Genomic DNA, 25771 nt, shown 5'->3' on the forward strand with positions numbered 1-25771 from the left:
CCCTGCAGTTATTTGTAAATGCTATGTCAATCAGCCAGCCTGCACCCTCTAATCTGGGACCACTCAAGGGCAGTTGGACATCCCTCTCACAATCCAGGACTGCTGGCTCCCAACCGCTCGCCTGCCTGCCAGCCTGATCACTCCCTAAAACACTCCCCTGCCAGCCTGATCAATGCCTAACTGCTCCCCTGCCAACCTGGGCTCCCCCCAACTACCCACCTCTGCCAGCTGGTCACCCCTAACTGCCTACTCCTGCAGGCCTGGTCCCCCCCAGTTACTCTCCCCTACAGGCCTGGTCCCCCCCAACTGCTCTCCCCTGCAGGCTTGGTTGCCCCCAGCTGCCCTCTCCTGCAGGCCTGGTTCCTCCCAACTGCCCTCCCCTGCAGGTCTGGGTCACCCCAACTGTCCTCCCTTGCAGACCTGGGTCCCCCCCCCAACTTCCCTCCCCTGCAAGCTTGTGTCACCCCTAACTGCCCTCCCCTGTAGGCCTGATTGCCTCCAACTGCCGTTCCCCTGCAGGTCATCTTGTGGCGGCCATCTTGTGTCTACATGGGGACAGCCATCTTTGACCACGTTGGGGGCAACCATGTTGTGTATTGGAGTGATAGTCAATTTGAATATTACTCTTTTACTAGATAGGATTGTAAATGCTGGATCTTAGGGTCAGAGGCACATTCTATCAGGGACTTTCTAAGGCCTACAAATACCTCCTAGTGTAAGACTTGATGTTATTAAATTTTTGGCCACCAAATGTTGAACACTTACTTCCTAGATAGATGCCAGGCCTGTGCTAAGTGCTTTTCATGCATTAGCTTCTTGAGTCCTCTCAACAATGCCATGAGGTAGATATTGTTTTGTCACTTTTGTAATTGTGGGAACAAGAGTGAATAAATCCCTTGCCCAAAGCTACATGGCTAATAGTTGTCAGAGTTGGGAACTGAAGCCTAGGCAGCCTGACTCCATAGCCTGGGCTGCTAACTATATTATTTTTTTTAAATATGTTTTTATTGATTTCAGAGAGAAAGGAAGAGGGAGAGAGAGATAGAAACATCAATGATGAGAGAGAATCATTGATTGGCTGCCTCCTGCGTGCCCTCACTGAGGATTGAGTCTGCAACCTGGGTTTGTGCCCTTCTCTATATCTTTTATAATCTCATTAACTTATTTTGGCCTCGGCTTTATACTGGAGGTATTATAAAGAGATGTGCTTACAAAGTTTATTGTGACCTTTAGGAAATTTAGTCTTTAATTAAAGAATTTATAATTCATCAGGATATAGGAAGGCAGGAGGTTCAATTTCATATTTCTTAGGAACAAAACTTTAGAGGATAGTGTGTGTGGGCTCGTTTTCACTTGCATGCTTAGGGCAACCTTGAAGACCCCTCTTTTTTAAAGTATATTTTTATTGATTCAGAGAGGAAGGGAAAGGGGGAGAGAGAGATAGAAACATCAATGATGAGAATCATTGATCCTCTGCCTTCACATTGGGGATTCAAGCCCACAACCTAGGCACATGCCCTGACGGGGAATCCAGCCATGATTTCGTGGTTCATGGGTCTACACTCAACCACTGAAGTAAAAGTATGTTTTCATTACTATAGTGATCATCATGATGGATTTTTCTTTTTCTCAAATTTATCCTGAGACAGGAACAATAGGAACAAGGACTAGGGAAAAAACAAAAGCTGGTTTTTTAAAAGTTTGGGCTTTATACAGTGCAAACATTTTAAATAAAAGAGTTGTTTATTGTGCAAATTTTGCAGTTAGCTTCATGCTTTTGTGCACTTCAGTGGTGGGTTGAAGTGGGAACCATGTGTATTTTGTTTTCTACTCTTGTCCTAGTGCTTAGCACAGTGTGTGATATATGCTAGGTACTCAGTAAATATTTGAAAAGGTAAAGCTACATTTCTAATACCAAGATTTTAAAGAAGAGATCAATGTGTTCAAAAAAATACATTACTTCAGTATAAACAACTCCTTCAAGAAAGGATTAATTTATCTGGTGCTGAATAGAATTCATCACATGTCCCATGTCACACAAACCTTGTCCCTTCCTCTGAGGAGTCATAGTTGTTTAGTGAGCATTTATAGAGCTGGAGGCCGAAGGATGGGTCTTTCTCTTCCCGCTCAGCCTGGCATAGCTGCAGCCAGCTCCTGGTACCTGGGACCCTGAAGAGCTGACCAGTGCCCTCATTTCCAGCCCGTCACTTCCCGCAGAACATGAATCCATTTGCTCTCTGTGCTGCTTCCTCATCTATAAACATTTCAAGAAGAAGTCATTACTCTTAAAGAATGGGGGAAGCCATTAGATTGCCTCTTCTTAGTATTAAAGAAAATGTATTACCCAAGAACTAGCTTTTAACATTTTGACATCAAAATGAATTGTAGTCAGTACACTATGTTGTTTCCTGAAAGAAAACCCCCTTCCCCACCCAGCCGCTTCTAAATATAACTTCAGAATTGGTTGTCCTTTATCAGCTGTTTAGCTCCCTTGCTCATATTAAGAAAGCATAAATAATCAAGAATCCACACTTGATTACATCATTAGGATGAAATTTAAAGCTGTGAAAAGCTTATTGCAAGCTTTTGCTGTTGAAGATTCAGAACCCCATGAAGGTAGACCTGAAGGACGATTTTTGCCTGCTGCAGACTTGCATCTCTTCTAGATGATAACAATGTGGCGTTTCCTTTTGCAGATCCCCTTCCTCCCCACAAGCAGCCTGTCTACACCGATAGGGCCAAAGCACACAACTTCCTATGTTGGGGCTAATGGCCGTGTGGGAGTGAAACCCAGACAAGCATTGGCCTCTAGCTGCCTCTAAAAATGACTGAGTTTAGTGGGAGGGAAGGAGGGGGGCAAAAAAATAAAAAAATCAATAAAATATGTAAAAATAAATAAATGGTAAAAATAAATAAATAAATAAAAATGACTGAGTTTAAAAACTGAAATCATCTCTTGTTACTTTCTACTAAGGCTAGTCTAGGTTTGATTTACTCGTGTCCATATTCACAAATGCATTTATGCCTTTGCAAAGGACTTTTTATTCTAATTCCATCTGTTCATTCCAAGGGAAGGAGGCTTAGCATTTCATAGGCTCATTCATATTGATTTTAGCCAAGAGTTTTGTTTTTGGTATTACACACTGGGTTGTTTAAATTTCCTTATAGGATCCTTATGTATCATTATTACTTGGCTTATTGAAGAGATCTTAGCTTTTCATTCCAGTTCCACATGTCCTTTATTTTTTCGATCATAGATGCTGACTTATTTTGAAAATGACTATTCCCTAACCATCTTCCATTAGGATTTGGTTCCAAGCTTTGCAAAAATAAGTGTTTTTCTTTCAGCTGCTATGAAAGTGCTGGCTAGAAGGGTGGAAAATACTGTTATCAAGGGAAATGTTGACCATTGCTGGTTGAATATTAAAATTATAATATACTAGCTGTCCGCTTATTACACATCAGTAGCTGCTGCTTGTTCCAGTAAAATTATCATGTATCAGGAAACATTGTCGAGATGTAGGATCTTGAGCTGCAGAGTTCAATTAGCCTGTGAACCTGCTTCCTGCTTCTGTAGATGTTATTTTTGGCCATTGATTTCTCTCTTAAGTATAAGTTTTAAAAGACATTGAAGAGAATAATTGAAGCTATGCATCTTGAATATAAAGCACGCTTTCAGACTCTGAATTTTTTCCTTTTTCCCTAGGCTGATGCAGATAGTTTTTATATGGCATGCAACGGCCGCCAGTTCAACTCAATAGAAGATGATGTTTGCCAGCTGGTCTACGTGGAACGGGCTGAAGTGCTGAAATCTGAAGATGTAAGTATAAATAATCCTTACATTTAATATACGTATCAGAATGTTATGAAGTTGTTACTTCATCTACTAGTATTCTAGATCAATGAAACATTGCCTAGAGCCTAAAAGAAGTGTTTTTATTTTATTTTATTTTATTTTTTTTAAATATATTTTATTGATTTTGTACAGAGAGGAAGGGAGAGAGATAGAGAGTTAGAAACATCGATGAGAGAGAGTCATCGATCAGCTGCCTCTTGCACACCCCCTACTGGGGATGTGCCCACAACCAAGATACATGCCCTTGACCGGAATCGAACCCGGGTCCCTTCAGTCCCCAAGCCGACGCTCTATCCCACATGTGTCAAACACAAGGCCCGCGGGCCAAATCCAGCCCGCCAGGCCTTGCAATGTGGCCCGCACCGCGCTGTCATCACTGCACTCCGCTGTCAGTTTATGACATTGTCAGTTTATGACTGTTCAGTAAATCATTCGGCCCGCGATTTAGGCTGGATTTTAGATTTTGGCCCCTTCTCTGATTGAGTTCGACACCCCTACTGAGCCAAACCGGTTTCGGCAGAAGTGTTTTTATTTTAAATATCAATCCTTAATCCCCGTCCTAATTTTTTTTTTAGTGTTTTTATTGATTTTAGAGAGAGAGGACTGCCGTCTGGGTTCTGCTGCTTTTCTTCATTTGTATTCTGTTCGAATCATAGACCTTTACAGTTAGAGTTAGGACTCTGGTGATATTTTAGATTCTCTGTTAAGCGTTGGGGGCAGTCTCCCTTCCTAGAATGTCAGCTCTGTGAGGGCAGGGATCTTTGTCTGCTTTGTTCACCTCTGTATCCCCAGTGCCTGGCACCGTGCTAGGAAGATTGGAGGTGTTCAATCAGTATTTGTTGCTTGAATGAAAACTTTATCAATTTAACTTATTTGCACAGATCAGTAATGTTGAGAATACCTTTCCAGTTGTCAAAAGGAAAACTGTTGTTTCTAAAAAATTAGAACTGGTAGGTAAAGTGTGAGGCTTATGTGAGGTGTTTCACTCTAGGGTGCCAGCCTCCCTGTGATGGATCTGACCGAGCTCCCCAAGTGCACCGTGTGTCTGGAGCGCATGGATGAGTCCGTGAATGGCATCCTCACCACGTTATGTAACCACAGCTTCCACAGCCAGTGTCTTCAGCGCTGGGACGACACGACGTGAGTACAGGAGTGAGCTCATCTTCCACCCCATTAAAGCCCACTCTTATCCTTTCCCAGAATTAAAATAGCTACCACCAAAAGTGAACCAGTTCAAGTATTTGACTTTAAATATATATATGTTTTTATTGATTCCAGAGAAGGAAGAAGGATAGAGAAATTGAAACATCAATGATGAGAGAGAATCATTGATTGGCTGCCTCCTGCAAGCCCCCTACTAGGGATTGAGCCCACAACCCCGGCATGTGTCCTTAACCAGAATCGAACCTGTGACCCTTCAGTCCACAGGCCTACACTCTATTCACTGAGCCAAACCGGATAGGGCAACACAGACTTTTTCTGTGAGAAGAACTCTATGTTCTTCCTTCTGATTTCCTTTTGTTGGTTTTATTTATGCAGTTGGGTAACAAACTGATACTAATTGTTTCTTGAGCATTCTTTCTTCTTGTGCCAATTCAGTTAGCCGCAGTAATAATTCCCTTTGTATCATCTTTGCCCATCTGACAAAAATATTAATGGCTAGTACTTAACTCAGTTACTTTGTCTTGAGTATAATAGAAAAAAGTTAATGGATTTTTTCAGTGTCCCTTTTTTCAATTTTATTGAGGTATAATTGACAGAAATTATATATTTACGGTGTATGACTTGATGACCCAATCTACGTATACCTTGTGAAATATTAAATATTCACCAATTAACATAACCCATCACTCATACTTTTACCATACCATTTCTGTGTGTGTGTGTGTGTGTGTGTGTGTGTGTGTGTTACGAACACCGAATATATACCTCTTAGCAAATTTCAGGTACACAGTATAGTATTGTCAACTGTAGTCACATGATATAGACCAATTTTACAGACTTATTCATCTTACATGACTGAAATTTTGTATCCCTTGACATCTTCCTATTTATCTTCCTATTTTCCCATCCCTTGGGCCCTGGTCACCATCTTTCCACCCTATGTTTCTATGAGTTTGGCTTTACTGTCATTTTTTTGTCTTTTTTAAATATATTTTTATTGATTTCAGAGAGGAAGGGAAAGGGAGAGAGAGAAACATCAATAATGAGAGAGAATCATTGATCGGCTGCCTTCTGCACACCACACAATGGAGATCGAGCCTGCAACCCGGGCATATGCCCTCGACCAGAGTCAAACCTGGGACCCTTCAGTCCACAGGCCAAAGCTCTATTCATTGAGCCAAACCAGCTAGGGCTTCGCTGCCGTTTTTATTACAAAATTTCATTTTGTAAATTGAAAATTGAGAACTCACAGAGAGCTGGTATCTTCTTCCACATTGTGTTCCTTATATGAGAAAGTGTCTTCTGCATTTCAGGAAGTATCGATACATTGACTGACTTTTTTTAATTTGGTGAAATTTACTAGAGTTTAGTTTCAACTCTTAAAAGCAACCTTAAGAGGACAGGATTCATTTTAAATAATTTAAATCTTTGCAAATTGGGGATAAGGTAGATTATTTAAAGTAAAAATACTTTATGGGTAACCAGACATGAAAAAATTAATAACTTGTCTCAAGTCCCTAATTCTAACCCATTATTTAATTCTTTGATTATGTAAGTTTTGGATAGGAGAGTGGGAAAAGGTGTGTGGCAGATCAAGATTGCTCCCTTTCCTCTGCTTTATCAAGATTTTGTATTTTTTTTTCATGTTTTTTGCAAATAGCTCAGAAGTGTGTTTTGAGTGCTATTTTTAGTTATGAAAAAATATATTGGAGGAGTATTTAAAATTCAGTTTTTTACTGTTGGGTTATATAACAGCTGTTTTCTATTTAATCTGTATCATTATCTTTTGGTGTCCTGGATAGGTGCCCTGTTTGCCGGTACTGTCAAACGCCAGAGCCAGTAGAAGAAAATAAGTGTTTTGAATGTGGTGTTCAGGAAGTAAGTAATGAGTGGTGGGAACGAACAGTGAACACTGCCTTAATGTTCCGGGGTTTTCTTCTGCCCTTCAAGGCTTGAAATACTGTTGTGAGACTTTTTGTCTAGTGTCAGGCAAGAAATATAACTATAAAAACTATTTGACACCTAAGCAAAATACTTTATGGTTTTATTTTTTGTTCAAAGCCTACACTTTTATTAAGTTATGAATTTTTTCCTTGCTATTTGCATAGAGTTACATTAAAATCAGAACAAAAAAATTATTGACCCATAATGGCATCCTTACTTTTGGGTTTTAAACATATTTATTCAAACCTCCTATAGAAACAGCTCTAAATCTTATTCTGTGTCAGCCCCCTTCTTACCATGAGTCGGGCAGGTCATGTAATTTTTTTTCCATAGAAACAGGGTTTTTTGTTTTATTTTGTTTTTACATATATATATAATTGATTTTTTTACACAAAGTAAGGGGGAGGGATAGAGAGTTAGAAACATCGATGAGAGAGAATCATCGATCAGCTGCCTCCTGCACACCTCCTATTGGGGAGGTGCCCGCAACCCACGTACATGCCCTTGACCAGAATCAAACCTGGGACCTTTCAGTCTGCAGGCCTACACTCTATTCACTGAGCCAAACCGGTTAGAGCAGAAACATAGGTTTATTTCGATGAGACGTGCTGAATACAAAGGGCTGAAATAAAAGTAATCCTTAACATAAAATAATAGAACATTTTAATAAAAATCAATATTTTTTCTTAAACATTAACTTGCCAGACACTGAATAATTGCACAAATTAATAAGCGTAACGCAAATAAACCTATATTTCTTGTTTTCTAAAAGCGAAATATTTCCTGTTGTGTACACCAAACGACTTGGTATAAGACTAATGACGTGGCAATCACCTGCTAAAATATTTGCTGCTAGTATTAGTGGAGAGAAATGGTGCACCTATGCGTAAGACTCAGAAGGGAAATGAATGCAACATGATTATAGTAATCAATCCTTAGCAAACGTACTTGGTTATTAATAATTATGTATAACAGGATATTGTAAAAATTAAGTTATGAAATTTTTTTATTAAAACGTTTCTTACATACCGTTATATTGGCTGGGCTGCAAAAATATTCGTTATGGGCGGAAAGTTTGACATGCTTGATGTATTGTAGAGCCTTATAGACTCAAGGTAAGGAGTCTGGAGTTGAAGTATAATGAGAAGGAAAGGGAGTTTTAGTTATTGTATTTGAAAAGTTCAAACAGCGCTGACTATATCCTTGGACTGCTCTAAGTGCTTTAGAGATATGCACTCATTTAATTATTTAACAAGCCTATGAGAATAGGTGACATTACCATCCCTATTTTACAGATAAGGGAACGGAGGCCCACAGGGATTTCATGACATCATTCCAGCTGCTTGGATATAGCAGACCCAGGACAAATTATCTAATCGATTTATTTATTTTATTTTTTTATTTTTTTTAAATATATTTTATTGATTTTTATAGAGAGGAAGAGAGAGAGCTAGAAACGTCGATGAGAGAGAAACATCGACCAGCTGCCTCTTACACACCCCCTACTGGGGATATGCTCGCAACCAAGGTACATGCCCTTGACCGGAATCGAACCCGGGACCCTTCAGTCCGCAGACCGACGCTCTACCACTGAGCCAAACCGGTTTCGGCTAATCGATTTATTTTTAAAGTTCACTCTGGTTGCAGTGTGGAGGACAAAATATAGGTGGGCAGGAATAGTCCAGGCCAGCAATCGTGGGGGCTTAGACTCAAGTATGATGGTGGAAGAAGTGAGAATGGCTGGTGTCTTACTCTGTTCAGATTGCTGTAACAAAGTACAGTACTTTTGCTTCTACAAAATAAAGCTTCAGACAGCAGAGAGGTTATCTGTCATGTATTTTTAGATAATTAAAATCATACCTTCTTCTTGACAGAACCTTTGGATTTGTTTAATATGTGGCCACATAGGATGTGGACGGTATGTAAGTCGACATGCGTATAAGCACTTTGAGGAAACCCAGCACACATATGCCATGCAGCTCACCAACCATCGAGTCTGGGACTATGCTGGAGGTGAACACCACTCTTGTTCTCTAATTTGGGCTCATTCTGTATGAAAACTTCTCTGTCAGAATCTATTTTCTCTCACAGCTTGAAACCTTCCTGACAGCTGTGGCAAACTCAAGCCCTATTTCCTATGACTGGCCTGAATTGCACCTTATAAAGAAAGTTAATATTTCCACTCTTGCCCTTCACTCTTTTTTAAATTCAAATGCCTTTTTTTTTTTTTAACATATTTTTATTGATTTCAGATAGGAAGGGAGAGAGAGATAGAAACATCAATAATGAGAGAGAATCATTGATTGGCTGCTTTCTGCACGCCTCCCACTGGGAATTGAGCCCACAACCCAGGCATGTGCTCTTGGACCGTAGTCAAACCTGGGACCCTTCAGTCCGCAGGCTGATGTTCTATCCACTGAGCCAAACCAGCTAGGGCTAGTTCACTTTTATTTTTTTATTTATTTATTTATTTATTTATTTATTTATTTATTTATTATTTTTTAGGATTAGCTCACCTTTAAAGAAATACTGCAATTTAGATCTGTGAAAACAAAAATTTTGTCAGTTAAAATAGTATGGAGACCCTTTTCATTCTGAGAGAAAAATAACTTGGTTGACTCATTCTTTTCTTTAGATAATTATGTCCACCGACTGGTTGCAAGTAAAACAGATGGAAAGATAGTACAGTATGAATGTGAGGGTGATACTTGCCAAGAAGAGAAAATAGATGCCTTGCAGTTAGAGGTAAGATAAGTTATTAGTAATTACTGAATAGCTTTGTACTATTCTAACTTGACAGGTGTTTTAAGTTTTTAATTTTACCATTTACTCTGCATGCCAACTTTTTTTTTAAAGTTCTATTTCTGCTATAAATGATTATTAATATATTTTTATTCTGATTTTCGTCTCTGAAAGTCTTAAGTTTCACTGTGCCTTATTTTCAGTGTGTTGTTCTGAGTTGTCTCAAGTTTGAGTATTAAGGTTGTCCTTTGTACTGCTCTAAAACTGGAAGTTAAGAATCTTCCTCTTGGCATTACAGTAACAGTTGGAAATTGAGCAGACTTGGTCAGAATGAGTATCTTTACAAGGTGCTTTTCCCTATATATTGGGCTGGCATTTTATGAATTTGATGCTTATATACATAAAGCCATTTTGGGTACTCATTTATTTGAAGGAACAACAAAATGAGCACAGTCTATGTTTTCTCCATACTACTAAATCCCATCTACTATAAAATTGATGTCACTTGCATTTTATGTTAATGAAGAAGTTTAACATACGTCCTATTTTATATAAATTTCAAAATAATTGTTTTAAAAACAAATACCTTAATTTTGGGAGGAAATGGACATTTAAAAACTTGCTCTGATAGGTCAGTATAATGGCCTAAAATAAGGCTAATATTATTACCATTAATAAATTATATTGAAAAAAATTATATGGATACTAGAGGCCTGGTGCATGAAATTTGTGCACTTGGTGGGGGGGTGGATCCCTCAGCTCGGCCTGTGTACTTTCGCAGTCCAGGAGCCACAGCTGTTCTCACCAGCTATGAGCCTGGCTTCTGGCTGAGCAGCACTCCCTTTGTGGGAGCACACTGACCACCAGGGAGAAGCTCCTGCGTTGAGCATCTGCCCCCTGGTGGTCAGTGCGTGTCATAGTGACCAGTCGTTCCACTGGCAATCCAAAACTGGCTCTCCGACATCCCCCGAGGAGTCCCAGATTGTGAGAGAGTACAAGCTAGGCCGAGGGACCCCATTGGTGCACAATTGGGGCTGGGGAGGGATTGTGGGAGGGCTATAGGGCGTGTCTGGCCTGTTTTCCTCAGTCCTGATTGGCCAGTCCCAGTAGCAAGATAACCAACTGGTTGGAGCATCTGCCCCCTGGTGGTCATGCATGTCATAACTAGCAGTTGAACAGCCTTAACGTTATTAGCATATTAAGCTTTGATTGGTTGAATGGCCAACTGGATGACCGGACACTTAGCATATTAGGCTTTTATTATCAATATATAGGATATCATAGAATCTTTTACATTAAGTTTTTAGAATGAGTAACTCTTCCATAATAGTTAATATTTATATGTCATTCAATGAATATTCATTGAGGGTTGCTGTCTGTCAGCTAGTCCTCCTGGTGGTGGGAATGCAGCGTTAAACAAACTCCCTGCCCTTTTGGAGTGTACATTCTTGTGACACACACACACACACACATTCTCCCAATTGTCCTTTCCCTCTGTTGCACTTTCAGTCTCTTCTCTAGAATATGGTTAGATCTCTGCTAGTCTCCTAGAATAGTCTTTCCAAAATGCAGGTGTGATCTGACCAAGCCGTGGCCCACATTCTCAGTGTGGTACCCCAGAGCCTTCCAGAGATCCCCAACTCTCCATACCCTACACCCCAGCCTTATTGGTACTACTTCGCCTCTAAAGAGACCTAAGCATCACAGCTCACATCAAGGTTCAGTAGTTCTCCAGAACCATACCTCTCTCTTTTCTCCTCTTCCTATCTGTTAAGAGCCCTCTCAAATCTCTTTCTTTCAGAAGTCCTACTATATCCTGCTGTCAGAAGCCATCTATCCTTTCCCTGCAGTTATCCAGCACTGTTCATTAATCCATGTAGTCAGGCAGCAAATGTTTCTTAACATCCAGCATGTGCCAGGCACTGAGGATATAGAAATAAGATAGAACCCTTGCTTTCAAAGACGCCAGGCAGAACAAACAGTAATTAAGTGCTAGTGTTATAAATGCTAATATTGATAGGCATAGTGCTGTGGGAACTGAGAAAGAGGGCACATAACCAAAAGCTGAGAGGGATGGGGTAGGTAGATAACCTGGTTTGAGTTACCCTTTGATTTAAAAACCATGTAGTTTTTTTTAAATTATTTTTTATTGATTTCAGAGAGGATAGGAGAGGGAGGGAGAAACATCAGTGATGAGAGAGAATCATCGATTGGCTGACTCCTGCTAGCCCCCTACTGGAGATTGACCCTGAAACCCAGGCATGTGCCTTTGACCAGAATTGAACCTAGGACCTTTCAGTCTGCAGGCCTACACTCTACCCACTGAGCACACCCGGCTAGGGCACCATGTGGTTCTTCTTAAAGTCAGTTTGAACAGGAACATATGTTTTTTTACTGTACATTTCCCTATTTGTCCCTGACTAGATTGTAAGCCCAGGAGGTCAGGAGTGTAATTGTGGTTTAGTGAGTAGAGTAGAGTAGAACCAAGATGTAGTATATATCTGATGGCTACTCTTACTCTTCTGTGGGTCATTAAAAGTAAAGTTTTAATTGGATTTCAGAGACTGATAACCATGACTTACGTTTTGTTGTTTTTGTTTCCAGTATTCATATTTACTAACAAGCCAGCTGGAATCACAGCGAATCTACTGGGAAAACAAGATAGTTCGGATAGAGAAGGACACAGCAGAAGAAGTAAGTTTCCAGTTTAGTGACTGATGAAGTGCCACGTGGCGTGGGCAATCTGATGTTGGTTTGGGAAAAGGCAGAGTACAGAGACAAAGGAATCATTGAACCTTTCTTCTTAGTCTGGTAGACAGGTAAAGAACTGTTCTGCCTCTGAAAAGAAACCTTTGTTCTATGTATGTCAGTTATATTGCACTAAAGCTGGAGTTAGTGGAAAGAAGAAAACAATTTGGAATCATTTGGCTCACCTTAATAACCTAACTCTAGGTAAGGATTCCAGAGAGAAGTGGTAAACACCTGAGTTTTCATTATATTAGAGATTTAGCCTATGAAGGCACTATTGTGGGACAAGCTAGACCACAATGAGAATGAAATTAGTCAAAAAGGAAAAGGAAGAGAAAAAAATGCAAATGCAGTCAACAAGAGAGAGAAGCAGACATGAATTCTCATCTAAGATTACTAAATCAAATCAAAAGAATATATTAAAATCTTATTGTATGCTGAGCTCTATAGCAAACTAAGTTAAGGAAGAAATAAAATACTTAGCATGTACCTTAAAAAAAAAAGAGAGAGAGAGAGGAAAATAGAAACCTTGCATTTAAAAGCTTTAAATTTGGGGGTTTGGGGTTTTGTTTATTTGCTAATTTCAATAAAGTTTTCTAGTACTTTGTGTAGTTCTATTTAAAAAATAGAAGTATATACATGAGGATTTGTAATTTGAGCTAGCCAGTTGGTTTGTGAACTTGGGAACAGCTGCTTTGGGAGCTGAACATGGGCCTCTGAGCTACAAGATTATTCTCGAAGCTGGTGGGAACAAAACTGGGGAGAAATGCTAGAACTTCATTGGTCACCATATTTTCGTATTGGTCTAGGACAGTGATTTTCCACCAGTGTTCCATTGCACATCAGTGTGAATTTTTAAAACATGGAATACCTAAAAGAGGCATGGACCTCTTTTCCCTTAGATTGTCAAAAAATGACAACAGCCAATACAACAATAGCTGCCAGGTGTGAATGAATCAAAATGTGTGTGTATATTTTATTTATTTATTTATTTATTTATTTATTTATTTGTCAGATCACAAAGCATACATTTTTTTATGTGCTGCAGAATTTTTGTAACTAGTTTATGTGTGCCATGAAATGAAAAAGGTTAAAAATCGCTGGTCTCAGGCATTGTCTTCAGATTTTAACAAAAATGCCATTTTTAAAAAGATGCCACTCACTAAATTTAAAAGAAAAGTGGTATGATTTGGGTTGAAACATAGATGTGGGGCCCAAACCTCCACCTGCCTGTTTTTCCCTTTGTCTCCAGCATGTACAAGGAGTCCATAGGGTTCCAAAGAAGGAGTTTGAAAACCAGTGAGCACTGCAGGATTCATGTATAATTAGGACAGTGTTTTTAATTCGTCGATTTTCTGAACCTGCGGGCAGTGTTCTTAATTCATCGATTCCCTTAGTATTAAATACAGGCTTTGAGATTTTTTTTAAATGATAGTCTTAATAATTTTGTGAATCCCCACCAGTAACTCGGCCTTCAGATGGAGAATGCAGAGCGAGGCTTGGGGCTCACCTCTGAGAGGATTATCCTGGAGCTTAGCAGGCAGGGCTGAGCTTTCACTTTATGCCAGGCCCAGGGGCCCTGGTTTCCGGGTATGCCTGTAAATGAGGAGAAACTGGGTTTTTATAGATTTTTTAAAAATATTTTTTATTGATTTTTCACAGAGAGGAAGGGAGAGGGATAGAGAGCTAGAAACATCGATGAGAGAGATACATCGACCAGCTGCCCTCTGCACATCCCCCACTGGGGATGCACCCGCAACCAATGTACATGCCCTTGACCTGAATCAAACCTGGGACCTTTCAGTCTGCAGGCCGACGCTCTATCCACTGAGCCAAACCGGTTTTGGCGAAACTGGGTTTTTAAACATAAGGCTTAATACCAACTTTAAAATGATGTTTAGTTCAAAGTTCTGGATGAAATTCTTTTTAAGACCATTCCAAGGAATGGAAATGCCTTTCCAGAGGCACTCAAGTTCTGAATTGGGCTTGATTGTGCATGGGGGAAGGACACTCCTCTGACAGCACTCAGGAGAGTCGCTGCCACTTGATGTCAAGTTCTGGCCTTACAGGGAGGAGACTGGCAACCTGAGCAGCCTCACTAATGGATTTTTCCACGGGCTATCCCAGCGTGACCATGGAGTGCTTCATGCAGACCCTTAAGAGCCAAGCTCAGGATTCTCTGCCTTTTAAGATTCTTTAGGATTAACTGCATTCTCTGACACATGCCCATGAAAAGTCCAGGGACAGGGAAGCTAGAAACTGTGAAACTTGTGTTTCCGTTTAGGAAGGGGTAATACGGAGGCCCTAAAGGAAAAGCTTGAAGGGCTTGAAGAGAATGCTTTGTTTTCTCATAACGAATATTGCTTATTCATAAGGTAATGGATGGTGCAAGCCTTTTGTTCCTGCCCCTGACCTCCTTTTGACCAATCTTCTGTCCACTGGCACTTCCAGCTGCGCAAGGATTAAATAGTAACCGACGTGGATCTCACTGACAGAGATTCTTGTTCATGGGCCTCATAGAAAGGGGGAGGGGAAAGGTGAAGGTTGGAATTGATTGTGAACTTCAATTATAATAACTATTCCTGTCCCCCAATGCCTTAGGTAGTTATTATAGCATGTCAGCAGTCTGTTCTAAAAACTGAAGCTCTTACCCACTGGAAGGTTCTTAGTTTTAACGTGGCCACATATGAAGAACACAGGTACCGTCAGGACAGGTGAATTCCCCTCAAGGTACCGCTCTTCTCTCTGAACCTCATGTTCTCAAACAGTTTTTCTCTAGCTGTGGACTGGGAAATGAGTTTGGTGGACCACAACTGGCATTTTTATTAAATAGAATATGATAGGCGTAAAACATCAGAGTGCATCACATTTAATACTGTTTTCTGAAACTCCTATTTCAGTTGTATGTGTCTTTTTTATGTTCCTGGATGTTTTTTACTTTGAGCTAATGGTCAGAAATTTTTTAAAAAGCACTAGTTTAGCCCATTGTGACATCATCTATAGCAGTATTAGAAAGCTTGGTGTTGCTTGATATTTTACATTTTGATTTAAATGTGTTCGGCTTAAGTCTCTTTAGTAACCAAAACATTACAATTTGATTTCATTTCTGTCCTTTTCAATTTTCCTAAATTTTTTTTTTTTTTCAATTCTCCTAAATTAACAGGAACCAGTTTAGGAGAAAATGTCAAAGGATCCTAGTGGTCTTTTATGTTAAAGCAATATTGAGGAGAAAATGAATACCAAACTAGAATTAAAGCAATTTTAAGGTTATTTTTATGACATAGAAAAACTGTCAGAAATCTCCCTTTAATTGCATACTTTTATAACTTAATGGTAGTTAGCTATAAAGTTAATTTCTCCAAAGCAGTTATTTTCGTATTACTCAAAAAGGGGGACAGCCCTAGCCAGTTTGGCTCAGTGGATAGAGTGTTGGCCTGCAGATTGAAGGGTCCCAGGTTTGATTCTGGTCAAAGGTACATGCCCAGGTTGTGACCATGATTCCCAGAAGGGGCATGCAGAAAGCTAATCAGTGATTCTTATCATTGATGTTTCTATCACTCTGTCACTTCTTCTCTAAAATAAAATTTTTTTTAAAATAAAATATATTTTATTGATTTTGTACAGAGAGGAAGGGGGGGAGAGAGTTAGAAACATCGATGAGAGAGAGTCATCAATCAGCTGCCTCCTGCACACCCCATACCGGGGATATGCCCGCAACCAAGGCACATGCCCCTGACCGGAATCAAACCCGGGACCCCCCAGTCCCCAAGCCGACGCTCTATCCATTGAGCCAAACCGGCTTCGGCTAAAATAAATTTTTTTTATTAAATATATTTCATTGATTTTTTACAGAGAGTAGGAGAGAGTGATAGAGAGCTAGAAACGTCAATGAGAGAGAAACATCGACCAGCTGCCTCTTGCACACCCCTTACCAGGGATGTGCCCGCAACCAAGGTACATGCCCTTGACCGGAATCGAACCAATGCTCTACCACTGAGCCAAACCGGTTTCGGCTCTAAAATAAATTTTAAAATATTTTTACAAAGGGGAGGGGAGGGGGGAGAGGCAATGCTTTTAGAGACCTGTTAGGCAAGCCATATGGCAAGTGTTTCAAAAGTAAATGTTAAAAGCAATGGCCCTTTTTCCTGGATCTCTGCTGAGTTTAGAACTCACCGGGAGGTCACTTTTCCTTTGCTATAGAGAGGTTTAGAACTTGGCTTTGGACCCAGGCTTGGGGTCCAGTTCTGGACCCACCACACTTTATAGCTGGGTAAATCTTGGGTGTATTACCTTACCGTCCTGAAAGCCTCCATTTCTGTAAAAAGTTGACATACATGATCATAGGTGTATTATAAAGAGATACTACTTACAAAACACCTAGCAGGTGCCTGGGCCATAGGATTTAAATTCTCAGTTACTTTCAGGTCCTATGACTGTTGCCTCATGATTCACCCAGCCTCACTACTTCCCCTTCCACCTAATCTTCTCGTGTTGTTAGACCGGTAGAGTTGAGGCATTTCCGAAATCTTCACACCTGAGTGAATCTAGTGTCTGCCTAGAATTTAGGGGTGTCGAACTCAATCAGAGAAGGGGCCAAAATCTAAAATCCAGCCTAACATGTTTCTATCAATGGGAGCACATTTCTCTTTCTGTTTTTCACCCATTGTCATAAACTGACAATGTCATAAACTGACAGCGGAGTGCAGTGATGACAGCGCGGTGCGGGCCACATTGCAAGGCCTGGCGGGCTGGATTTGGCCCGCGGGCCTTGTGTTTGACATATGTGGCCTAGATAGACTTCAGTAGACTCGGCTAGGATTGCTGCCATCTGACATAAAATGGCAGAGTTTTTCTTTTCTCATAAGTTTTTAAGTTTTTATATATATATATATATATATATATATATATATATATATATATATATATATATAAATAACTGATTTTTTACAGAAAGAGAGAGAGAAGGAGAGAGTTAGAAACACCAATGAGAGCCGAAACCGGTTTGGCTCAGCGGTAGAGTGTCAGTCTGCGGACTGAAAGGTCCCAGGTTCGATTCCAGTCAAGGGCATGTACATTGGTTGCAGGCACATCCCCGGTAAGGGGTGTGCAAAAGGCAGCTGGTCGATGTTTCTCTCTCATCGACGTTTCTAGCTCTATCCTTCTCCCTTCCTCTTTGTAAGAAAAATCAATAAAATATATTTAAAAAAAAAAAAAAAAGAAGAAGAAGAAGAAGAAAAGAAACACCAATGAGAGAGAAACATTCATCAGCTGCCTCCCACACGCTCCCCCCCTGGGGATGTGCTTGCAACCAAGGTACATGCCTTTGACTGGAATCTAATCTGGGACCCTTCAGCCAACGCTCTGTCCACTGAGCCAAACCAGTTAGGACTTTCATAAGTTTTTAAGACAATGTAATATGAATTAGTTCCATATATATTGTCTTTATAAATTAACTCAAACAAGAACCGCTGAAGCTGGTTTGGCTCAGTGGATAGAGTGTCAGCCTGCAGACTCGGGGGTCCTGGGTTTGATTCCAGTCAGGAGCATGTACCTTGGTTGCGGTCACATCCCGAGTGGGGGTGCGCATGAGGCAGCTGATCAATGTTTTTCTCTCATCAATCTTTCTAACTCTCTATCCCTCTTCCTTCTTCTCTGTAAAAAATCAATAAAATATATTTAAAAAAACAAAAACAAGAACTGATTCATGTACCATAATATGGCCTTATGGTACATGAGAAATTTAATAGTGAGTTGGAGTGACGAACCCCAAACAGAATCAGTTATCACATCGTTGATAGGTTAGATGAGATTCTTGGATTATTTGGATAACAGTTTTGGGAATGTAATCTCAGGAGGAGAGAAACGGTGGTGAGTTGATCATGGGAGGGGAGGCTTCATCCCAGTGTCTCTGACAAACCGTCTCCTGCTCTATTGCATGGAACTCTTCTTTTACTTCTGAGCAGTTTCACTTGGCCCTAGCAGCTCCTGATCCTTTGTTCATCCTGGTATGGAAAAATAGTAAAAAAAAAAAAAAAAAAAAAAAGAATATTTCAAATATTTTATTCCTATATCAGGAATTCTTTAAAATGATTATATCACCTTTTCTAAAATTGGCTTGTCCATGTTATACACAGGTAATTGGAAAAAATGTTTTTGAGAAATTAGCTTCAATGCCACATAATTTTGTCTTTCTGAAATGAAACTGATCTATTTGCTTTTTCAGATTAACAATATGAAGACCAAATTTAAAGAAACAATTGAGAAATGTGATAATCTGGAGCACAGACTAAATGACCTTCTAAAAGAAAAGCAATCTATGGAAAGAAAGTAGGTATAATTGGTCCGTTTTTTAAAGGAGGCATTTTATTGAAACAGGCAACAAAAACAGATAACTTCCTTCACTCCTAAGGAAATACTCATTTTCAAGTGTGTCACCAGATTTTCAGAGGTCTGCCTTTATGTAGAGCAAACTTACTGTGACTTCCCATTTATTAAAATCATGGTGTTTCTTGCCATATGGATGTGGTAGGGAATGCAGTGTTCTGATATCTGTATGTGCAAATATCTTCCACATTTTTCTGTAGAAAGTGATTTCCTTGTGCCCAGAGCCTGTAGCTTCTCTGAGCCATGGTGGCTGAGAAATGATAGGAAAGAGACCCTGTCTAAACTGTAGATGGCATGTGTTCTGCCCTTTTTGGAATTCAAAAAGATGTTGAATACGGAGCAAAAAACTCATGAATAGCATGGCAAGACCATCACTCTACCCCTGTTTTGTGGGAAGATGGTTATTGCTGATTGAAATTCCTTTCTGGTCTATGTTATAATAAAAAAAAAAAAAAAAAAAAAAAACACTGGATTTTTACCTCCAGACAAATGGATAAAAAAAATGTAAGGAGGATAATTGTTCCTTAAAAAGTTTTTTAATAGACCTTTTATCTTGGAGTAAGCGTAGATTTACAGAGGTTATAAGGTAGCATAGAGTGCCTGTATACCCTTCACACATTCACCCATTGTCAAAAGTTGCATTTTTAAAAATATTTTTTTTTGTGTGTGGTAAAGATCTAAATAACAAAAAACTTTTTACCATTTTTAAGTGTACAGTGGCACTAAGTACTTCATAATCTGTACAACTGGTCACCACCATCTGTTTCCAGATGTTTTCATCACCACAAACAGAAACTCTTCACCAAAAGTTTAAAAAAAAAAAAAAAAATGCCCAAACCGGTTTGGCTCAGTGGATAGAGCGTCGGCCTGAGGACTGACGGGTCTCGGGTTCGATTTCAGTCAAGGCCATGCACCTTGGTTGCAGGCACATCCCCGGTAAGGGGCGTGCAGGAGGCAGCTAATCGATGTTTCTCTCTCATCGATGTTTCTAGCTCTCTATCCCTCTCCCTTCCTCTCTGTAAAAAAATCAATCAAATATAGTTTAAAAAGAAAAAGTGAAAACTGGTTTTTTTTCTAGATCCCAATATTTGGAAGTAACAATTATTAACAGTACCAGTAAATATTTGCTCTTATAGATCTGCTCTACCTATATAAATATCTCACATACACAGTCTTTTTTCTACACAATTAGAATAATACTACGTATTCTATTTGGTAAAATTCTCTGATTTGGAGGTTTTTTTCACGCTGGCACATTTAGCTCTATCATGATCTTTGTAATTGCTGTGTAGTATTCCATTGAGTGTAGGTCCCATAATAATTTTTTAAAATATATTTCTATTGATTTCAGTGAGGAAGTGAGAGGAGGAGAGAGAGAGAGAAACATCAATGATAAGAAAGAATCATCCATCAGCTGCCTCTTGCACACCCCCCACTGGGGATTGAACCCGCAACCTGGGCACGTGCCCTTGACCAAAATCAAACCTGGGACCCTTCAGTCCTCAAGCCATTGTTCTAGCCACTGAGCAAAACTGGCTAAGGCAAACTTTTTGTAATCTTCACCTGAGGATATATTTCCATTGATTTTTAGGGAGGGTAGAAAAAAAGAGAGAAACATCAATTGGTTGCCTCTTACACGAGCCCAGGTTCTGGTTGGGAGCCTGACATCAAGCAAGGTACATGCCCTTGATCGAATTTGAACTCGGGACCCTTTGGTCTGCAGGCTTGCTCTATCCACTGAGCCAAACCAACTAAGGCGGTCCCATAATAATTTCAGGCAGTTCCCAATGATGGACATGTAAGTTGTCTCAAGTCTTCCACTATTGTAAACAACATTGTGATAATCGTCTTTCTCCGTGTGTCTTTCAGCGCATTTTTGAGTTCCAGTGTATCTATTTTACAGGATAAGTTCCTAAAAGTAGAGTAGCTGTGTCAAAGGACCATGTGAAGTTCCGACTTTCTAGTTAGCTCAAAGTTAACTCTGAGAGTTTGTACCAGTTCCCACTTCAGTGCCATGTGTAGGAGTGCCTCTTCCCACGTGTGTGAGCTCTTCGGCATTCTGGTACATAAAAATGGTGTTTAAGTTTGTAGTTCTTTACTTATGAGTAATAAATGCAGTGATGTCAGAATGCAATTTTTCCTCATAACTTCTTTATCACCATTGTCCTCTCTGACCACCTATTTAACCACTACTGCAAAACAAGAGAAGCAGGAGAAGTTTTACCATGAACCATGAAACACAGAATAGTTTCTGCTATGGAAAAATTTCTATGCTTAAAAATGAAATATTGTCTTAAAGCTACATTTGTGTTGTAAGCAGTGCAGAACTCTTTGTGTAGCTGCTGCAGTGGTAGCAGAGCAGTCTCCCTGAACAGGTAGGGTAGAGTTCTCCCTAAATGATTCTGAGGTCACGGCTCCTCTGTTCAAGCCCACAGTAGATAAAGGACTGTGTCAGCAAATGAAAAATGTGCTTTTGTCTTCCTTTGTTTTATAAAAGGTGCACTCAGCTAAACACAAAAGTAGCCAAACTCACCACGGAGCTCAAAGAGGAGCAGGAAATGAACAAGTGTTTGCGAGCCAATCAGGTCCTCCTGCAGAACAAGCTGAAGGAGGAAGAGAGGGTTTTGAAGGAGACCTGTGACAAGAAGGATCTGCAGATCACCGAAATCCAGGAGCAGCTGCGTGACGTCATGTTCTACCTGGAGGCACAGCAGAAGATCAACCACCTGCCTGCTGAGACCCGGCAGGAGATCCAAGAGGGGCAGATCAACATCGCCATGGCCTCTGCCTCAAGCCCCGCCTCTTCCGGGGGCAGTGGGAAGCTGCCCTCCAGGAAGAGCCGCAGCAAGCGGGGCAAGTGACCTTTGCAGAAACAGGTGTCCCTGAGACTCTTCCCTGGCCCAGCGAGGGTGTGCGGGGCCCAAATGTGAGGGTGGGCCCGAAATAAGTACAAGTGAGGATCAAGCTGCAGTTGTTTGGATCTTTCATTTGCTAGTGTTTGGTGTACTGAATGTAGAGGGTTGACAACTAGGAGAACTGATGGAAAGGGGAATGTTTTAAATGGTGGCTGCTTTTTTTCAACCTAATTAGTTCACTAACCTCAGACATTCTGATGACCATTTTGCCTTTCTTCTTGATAGATGCCCCAAATCTGCTGTGCATTTTTCTGTTTTATTTATTGAGTTGGTGTTTTTGACATTCAGTTCTGGGGTCAGTGGGTAACATTCCTCGTCCTGAAGCACCAAACCTCTCTGAGGCCATAGAAGCTGCCTTAGGGAGAGGTTTGCCTTGGCTACTGAGGATTTATGGAGATTCCGGAGCATTAGTCTCATATCATTGTCATCCCTCCCTCCCTCTAGGGAATTGAAGAACTGGTTGAATGTTATATGAAAAGAGGCTGGGCCTGTAAACCAGGCACTGGCTTGTCTCCAGCAGCCATATCTTCTTGCTCTAGGGCTGGCCAGGAAAAACAACCACCGGGGCAGACTGAGGAGAACCAGTGTAGGAAAAATGGTGGTGTTTCCACTTTGTTTATTTTTTCTATCTTCTTTTTTTTTTTTCCCCTCTCCCCAGAAAGGAAGGGAGAGGGAGAGAGAGATAGAAACACCATCAATGAGAGGGAATCACTGGTTGGTTGCCTTCTGCACACTCCGTAACAGAAGATTTATCCCGCAACCCAGCATGTGCCCTTGGCCCGAATCAAACCCAGGATTTTTCAATCCGCAGGCCAACACTCTATCCACTGAGCCAAACCAGGTAGGGAAACTTTGTTTATTTTTTATGATTCTACACCTCCCCATGAACCTCAAAGGAGGAGGAAACTTAATGGTGACTCTTAAAAATCAAATCTTAGAGTGAATTTCCTTGCCTCTAGCAAGAATGAGCAGGTAGATTTACCATCCATGTGAAAATGTAGAGTGAGGCCTCTGACTAGCTGATTGTGAATTTTTTGAATGTTTACAAAAAATTGGGCTGCATGTTCAGGTTGTGGCTAGAGGGAGCTTGGGCAGATTTTCAATTATGCTTTCAAGCTGTAACCAAAGGGTGTTTCTAAATCCAAAAATTAGAATTTTAACAGAGCCCCCTTTAAAACAGTCATGTAATGCTTACTGTAGGCCAACAGAGGGGCTGTGTACTTTCTCTAAAAACATAAACACCAAATAATTCGTAATAAGCAGTAATGAGCAAAATTAAAATAAGAGCTGTTGGAATTTAGCTTCCAAAAGTGGTAAGTTGGATAGGTTAACAAGACATATTGTTACACGATGAGTTTGTTTTCTGCCTTATAATTGGCCAAAGTTCAAATGATCACATTTCAGAATTTTTTAGCCAGCCTATGGTTAGGCCTCATCCCCTTTGACCTAAATGTCTTACAGGTTATTTGTTAGCACACCAGCTGTTTCGCTGATCACCATCCATTGTTGTGGGATGTGCTGCAGCATTTCCCAAAGAACCTTACCCGTAACTTTGCAAAATGAATGTACTCAGACATTCTCAATTTTACGTTGGGCAGACCGACTGTGAGTCCTCTTCGGACTTAGCAGATGTCTCAGATATCTTAGAGCAACTGTGGGAATGTAAAACATAACCTAATTCTCTTTCCTATAGAGATTCTATTTTATTTAAAATCTATTTTTACACTAGTTAGAATCCCGCTTTTTTGGTCAAGTACTTGTCTTGCATGTCTGACCTTGCAGAAGCTGGGGTGGATGGTAGCATACTAATGAAGAGAATTACAAGTGCTTTCCAAAGCTTGCACACTCCTCGTTTCTCTGTGATCACCTCTGTCAAGCAGCTCTGCCACCAGCTGGGAAATGCGGTTTTCTGCACGGGTGGGAGAAATGAGCGAATAGGCAAATGTTTCCAAACTCCTGGAAGGTTTCTAAAAAACGTTGCTGAAAATACAAATCTTACTAAGATATGGAAAGAAAATGTTTTCTAAAAACCTGTTTGAATTTGACAAAATTACATCCGATAGACGCTGTCAGTGTTTTCTTCGGGGTGGAATGAACCACTTACCATATCCATCCTACCTTGAACAATGACATTGCATTAAAGTAACCAAACTTGGAAATGATTCTGTTTCATGTGAAATTTGTGTGTCTCCTATTGACATTTGCTTGGGAATTTATATCTAAATAATGTAAGAAAGTGTCAAAAAAAAAAAAAAAAAAAGTGTCCGTGGCCTGGATTTTAATCTTGCAACAATATAGTGAGCAGCTAGATTATTTTCATTTTTCTGCCCCTTTGCTCCAACTTTCCTAACTAACAATAAGTACCTGCACAGATACAGGAACAGAAAAATTACTTTAATTTGGAGGCTCGGAGTAGGAGAAGCCCCAAGGCACAACCCTTGCAAACCAGAAGCAATGAATTTATACACCTAAGACTTTTTCCTAGGCCCGACATCATGCTGAGATAGTTTTATTTTTGGAAACGTTCACAAAATAGGTCTTCCTGGGACACACTGGTAAGATAAAGCACTGAGGCAGCAACCCCCTCCTTGCTTGCACAGTGGAAGTGTCCTCATCAAAAGGGCTGAGAAACTCCTAAACAGGCAGCCAGCAGCGTGTGGAGAACTTGGCAGATCACAAATGAACGACCGTCTGTCATCACTTGGAAATGCCTCTCCTAGTGCAGTTGGGATCCACAAGCTACAAATACTACCTGTAAGATTTGGCTGCTTACCACCGATGCCACACTGCCTGTGATGAAGTCCACGGCTTATCTAAAAAAGGGAAAGCCACTCACAACATCTGAGGGAAGTTACTTTGTTTTCTCCAGGATAAAACGGAATTAACTGTCAGGTGATTCTGCTCCGGCACTTCTTTCTTGGCAGCAGAAGGGCGTTTCTCAGGCGTCTCCAGCCCTGCCTCCTGCTCCCTCATGGCGCTGAGGGACAATTAAACCACTCACAGACACCGCCTTTGGCAAGTTCAGGAAGCCACCAAGTAAGTGTTCCCTGGCAGGCCTCCGCACTGGCCAGACTTCATTCTTGCCTGCGAAAATTTCTGAAACGGGAATCCCAGAATATCTACCTAGTGGCCTCACCAACAGATGGAGCTTTGAAAGTTAAACGTTTAAATGACAGGAAAGAGCAAAGCGGTAAAAGGGAGAAAAGCCTTTCCCTTCAGGAACCCCGAGTTTTATCCCAGAGCCAAAGCCAACTGTGTCCTCTTTTCCCCCAAATGCTATACTGCAGTCAGCTTGGAGCAAATGAAAAGACAGTCTTTGGATTTGTGTTTTGGGGGACTTTAGGGGAAGTTGTATAAGGCTTCCTTTAAGTTTTTTATTTATGGGAGGGGTTGTGGCCTGTTTATTCTGGCTAATCTCGTAATCTATTTACATGCTCTTCATTTTTTTAGAATTAATGCTAACCCTGTTTACCTTGCATCCCTGAAACTCTCATGCCCACCCCGGAATGCTCAGACACTTTTATCAATAATGGGCTCCATCACCGAAACCAGTTTGGCTCAGTGGATAGAGCTTCGGCCTGCAGACTGAAAGGTCCTGGGTTCGATTCCGGTCAAAGGCATGTACCTTGGTTGTAGGTGCATCCCCAGTGGGGGTTGTGCAAGAGGTAGCTGATCGATGATTCTCTCTCATCCATGTTTTTAACTCTATCCCCCTCTCTTCCTCTCCGTAAAAAAAATCAATAAAAATATATTTTAAAAAAATAATAAAAATAATGGGCTCCATCAAACATTAATTTTGGAAGCTGTCATTCCAGGAGCCAAAACTATTTCAGATTCATTTTCTCTAGAACACGTTTGGAGCAGCCTCTCACTGGAATTCTGGAAGCTTAGGAGAGCGTGAAAGGGGCCCTGTATTGGCTCTTAATCTGGGTTTTGCATTCTTATTGCGGTAAAGGCCAGGGAGAGATGAACAGTCCGCTGTTTTACACAACATGACTGTGGTCCTTGGGGCCTAATG

General features: G+C 40.5%; 1 protein-coding gene across 1 annotated transcript in view; it reads left to right on the forward strand.

Moving 5' to 3' along the window:
* The window catches only part of BRAP (BRCA1 associated protein), a 31250-nt gene extending 7335 nt beyond the window's left edge, over nucleotides 1-23915 (forward strand). The window contains exons 5-12 of the mRNA XM_084868167.1: nucleotides 3707-3820; nucleotides 4848-4996; nucleotides 6823-6898; nucleotides 8839-8977; nucleotides 9600-9709; nucleotides 12311-12400; nucleotides 18678-18781; nucleotides 21336-23915. Coding sequence (XP_084724293.1) covers nucleotides 3707-3820; nucleotides 4848-4996; nucleotides 6823-6898; nucleotides 8839-8977; nucleotides 9600-9709; nucleotides 12311-12400; nucleotides 18678-18781; nucleotides 21336-21699 — 1146 coding nt within the window. The 3' untranslated portion in view covers nucleotides 21700-23915. The remainder of the gene's footprint in view (nucleotides 1-3706; nucleotides 3821-4847; nucleotides 4997-6822; nucleotides 6899-8838; nucleotides 8978-9599; nucleotides 9710-12310; nucleotides 12401-18677; nucleotides 18782-21335) is intronic.
* Nucleotides 23916-25771: the final 1856 nt, after the last annotated feature.

Source organism: Pipistrellus hanaki, assembly GCF_964339955.1.
Source record: "Pipistrellus hanaki genome assembly, chromosome: 19".
Lineage (NCBI taxonomy): Eukaryota > Metazoa > Chordata > Mammalia > Chiroptera > Vespertilionidae > Pipistrellus > Pipistrellus hanaki.